Source organism: Grampus griseus (assembly GCF_964374135.1).
Source record: "Grampus griseus genome assembly, chromosome: 8".
NCBI classification, from domain to species: Eukaryota; Metazoa; Chordata; class Mammalia; order Artiodactyla; family Delphinidae; genus Grampus; species Grampus griseus.
In genome coordinates, this window is record NC_139002.1 from 57,311,745 (window position 1) to 57,315,256 (window position 3,512).

A 3,512-nucleotide genomic window follows, 5' to 3' on the forward strand; every position below is an offset into this window, starting at 1 on the left:
CATCCTGAAGACAGCTGCATCAGCCCTGCCACAGCATCACCCACAAAAATGGAAAGGAGAGCGGCTTCCCTGGTGGCGCAGTGGTTGAGAGTCCGCCCGCCGATGCAGGGGACGCAGGTTCGTGCCCCGGTCCGGGAAGATCCCACATGCCGCGGAGCGGCTGGGCCCGTGAGCCATGGCCGCTGAGCCTGCGCGTCCGGAGCCTGTGCTCCGCGACGGGATAGGCCACAGCAGTGAGAGGCCCACGTACAGCAAAAAAAAAAGAAAAAAAAAAAAATGGAAAGGAGAGGTCTGTGTAGGAGCAGAGGGCAGAGGCACCCGCCTCCCATCTGTCTTGGATCCCCTCAGCCTTGGGTTCTGGCACAGGCCTGGGGTGTAGGAGGAGCTGCAAAATGTCCAATCCAATCAGATAAATGGGTTGGGTGTCTCTTCAGATTCCAGAACACATGGAAATGGTAATTCTGCCAAAAGAGGCTCCATCAGAGATGATCTGGGTGACAGACTGCAGTTAAAAACTTCATCTAGTGAACCTCTGGAAGTTACACTGAATTTTCGGTCAGAGAAACTGCTCCTTCGGATTAAAGGTTCACTCATTTTTTCCAGAAATAATTTAATGGTCTCCTTCTTTTCTGGACTTGTACTTGACAAATTCAGGACTTTTCCATTCATTTTTACAGTGGAATTGCTGAGCCCAAACCAATAGAAGAAATCAAATAACGCGTCAGCTTTGAATTCATACGCAAAGCTCAAATTTTCTCCATTAACCACCTTGTTTCCTGGAGGGAGAAAATTCTTTACTGCCTCTTGAAAATCAAACTGAAGCCAGTAGCTTTCTCCAATCACTGAGGAAATGACCATGTCCATCCCCTGCTCTATCTGTCTTCTTATCTTGGGGTGCCTGGTGTTCACAAGAAACGCATACGTTCTTTCTTTCGAGGAGTCCTTTTTGGTCTGTACATTAATAAAGAATAGCATTGGTTTGCTCAATATAGTTTCCCGGTAGTCTTTATAATCGCAGTAGTTGGTCAGTTCCACATATCTCCTGATGTAGCTGCTGAGGCGGTAGAGCTGTCCGTCGAGGCGCACGAGGCCGTCGCTGAAGACGTTGAAGCCCCCGCGCGTGGCCGCGGGCTCCGCGGGGCCCGGGACCACCAGCTGGTCGCCGCGCAGCTGGAAGGCGCCGGGCTGCAGGCGCAGCAGCTGGGCCAGGGGCAGCAGGGCCAGCTCGCAGTCGCACGTCCACAGGCTGCGCAGTTCCCCCGACGAGATGGAGGTCAGGCTCGGCCTGGCCGCCGGTGCGCTTTCCAGCCCCGCCATGGCCCGGCCCGCGCTCCTGCCGTCGATGGACCCCGACAGGGGCCGGGCGCCCCGACTCGGTCGGCCCCGCGCCCGGGTCGCCGCTCAGGTGCTGCCGGGCCGCCTGCCCGCCGGCGAGGAGCGAAGCTCTGCAGGCACCGCGCGGAGAAGCCTCCTCTTTCTACTCTTAAACTTCTTACTTTCTAGTCTCTCAAGCTGTCCATGAACAATACCTAAACTCTCATTATTCTCTTACACAGTGCAATTTATATCTTTTTTTTGCCCTCCCCTTCCAGATCAGACCCTACCCAAGGGGTGTGGGAGAAAGACCCACTTTTCATATCCAAAAAGGCTGATCATGGTATCTTTCTAAACAAATAAAATCTTTTCTCTACTGATGAATATGGCATTCCCTGGAAGGCAAACAAGACTATGCTAAGTTTTGTTTTCAATATCCATTTTTTCCCCTTCTTGCTACAATTCACGAAGATATACTATGATAAATGTTATCACAGGAAATGCCCTGCTCCAAGAAACTTAACCTGGCCACAGGTCTCATATTGATTCTGCAGCTACAACTTTAGAAATCATCAAGTGTTGAAGCTAGGTAGGACTTCATCAAGCAGTCATTTCCCACAGACATTCCCCTACCCTCATTATACAGAGTGTGAGGCCCAGACAGTTCAAATGACTTGTCCAAATTAAACACTGTAGTCACAGGGCAGGGACTGGAGCCCAAGTCTCCTGGCTCAAGTCAGTTTCATTCAGTATAACAAACACCAAGTGAGCCCCTGGGAGCCCAGCCAAGGGAAAGGAGTGGTGAGGGTTTTCTGGGAAGGGGGGCTCTGTGTGTAGGTGACTTCACTAGGTCGGGGCTCAGAGCCAGAGAACATTTGATTGTTGCCAGACCCCAAATAATCTGTCCCCATCTCCCAACCCCAGCGGGTTGTCCTGGGTAAACTGACCCTGTATAATACAAAATTAGATTAAATTCCTGCAATCCATGAGACCAAGCTAAAGGTATGAGCACACAGGAAGAGAACTTAACCCTGGCAAGAATTTTTTAAAGGCAGGCAGGATTTCCATTTGAACCTGGCAGGGTGTGATTTGGGCAATGGTCACAAGCACAGGCTCTCTGAATGTTTGAGAGTTAGGTTTGAACCCCAGTTCAGCCATTTGAGCAAAGTCCCTTCACCTCTGTAAGCCTGTTTCTTGAGCTATAAGACTGAGATAAACCATCTCCATGCAGACTTCTTGGGAAGATTGAAATAGATAAAGGAGGAAACGTGTTTAGCATTAATGGTGACTATTAGAACAGCTATTACTGTGTTCCAAGCACCTGCCCAATTAATCCTCACAATAGCCCTGAGAGGTAAAGTTTTATTAGGCTGACTGTTTTACAGATTAGGGACCTAACGCTTGGAGAAGTTAAGGACTTCACCCAAATTGCTCAGGAAACCCTGCTAAGGTATCAACCTCCGCAGGAGGGCTGCAGCAGAAGGTACATGTTGGGGGCAGCGGAAAATGGTAAAGGAAACGTCAGATGTGCCTAATCCTGGAAGACGCAGTTACATCCAAGAGGCCCTGTACACCTTTTCTTGGAACTACATGATAATACGTTGTGGTTCATCTTTTTGGAGGTCTTTTTGGCCTTAGGTGGCAGCAGGAAAGACTCCCATTAGACTCAAATAAAATTCTTAAGGATGAGAATGTTCACTAAGCAGCTAACAGAATGTTTTTCAAACTCAAGTAATGGATGGGCCCCTGTTTAAAACTCTCACAGACTCACCCCAAAGTTGACTTAAATTATTTTAATACCACTTACATATTTATAAACGTAGTGCTCAGTACATATATTCCTTATGCTTACAGCTCTTCTACAACTCTAAACCAAGACACACGGAAAATAAAACTATAAAACCTACAAAATTCAAATAAACACTTCAATTTAATGTGACAGAAGGCGTTGTTTTGATGAAATTAGACTGCTCTTTGAATCCCGACCGTGACACACAGTTCTTTTGAGTCTGGCACCCATCGCACTGTGTACTACAGCAGCTCCTATCATGCTTCCCTGGTCAAACTCCTGGAAAATCTTCATTTTCACAGCGCACCAAGACCTCATTTGACTTCCACTATGCACAGGAACATCATTTACACCACCTCCCTATTTTCCTGATCAGGCTACAATTAACATAGCACTATTGGGCACTAGA

The 3,512-nt window shown here is 48.2% G+C and overlaps 1 protein-coding gene across 1 annotated transcript; it reads right to left on the reverse strand.

Annotated features, from left to right (window-relative positions):
• Positions 1-255: 255 nt before the first annotated feature.
• LOC309825566 (mesenteric estrogen-dependent adipogenesis protein-like) lies at positions 256-1,317 on the reverse strand (the record flags this gene model as incomplete). Its single annotated transcript, XM_082659201.1, has 1 exon — positions 256-1,317. One exon carries the CDS (start codon positions 1,315-1,317, stop codon positions 406-408), a length of 912 nt encoding a protein of 303 aa, XP_082515327.1. The 3' UTR covers positions 256-405.
• Between the last annotated feature and the right edge of the window lie 2,195 nt (positions 1,318-3,512).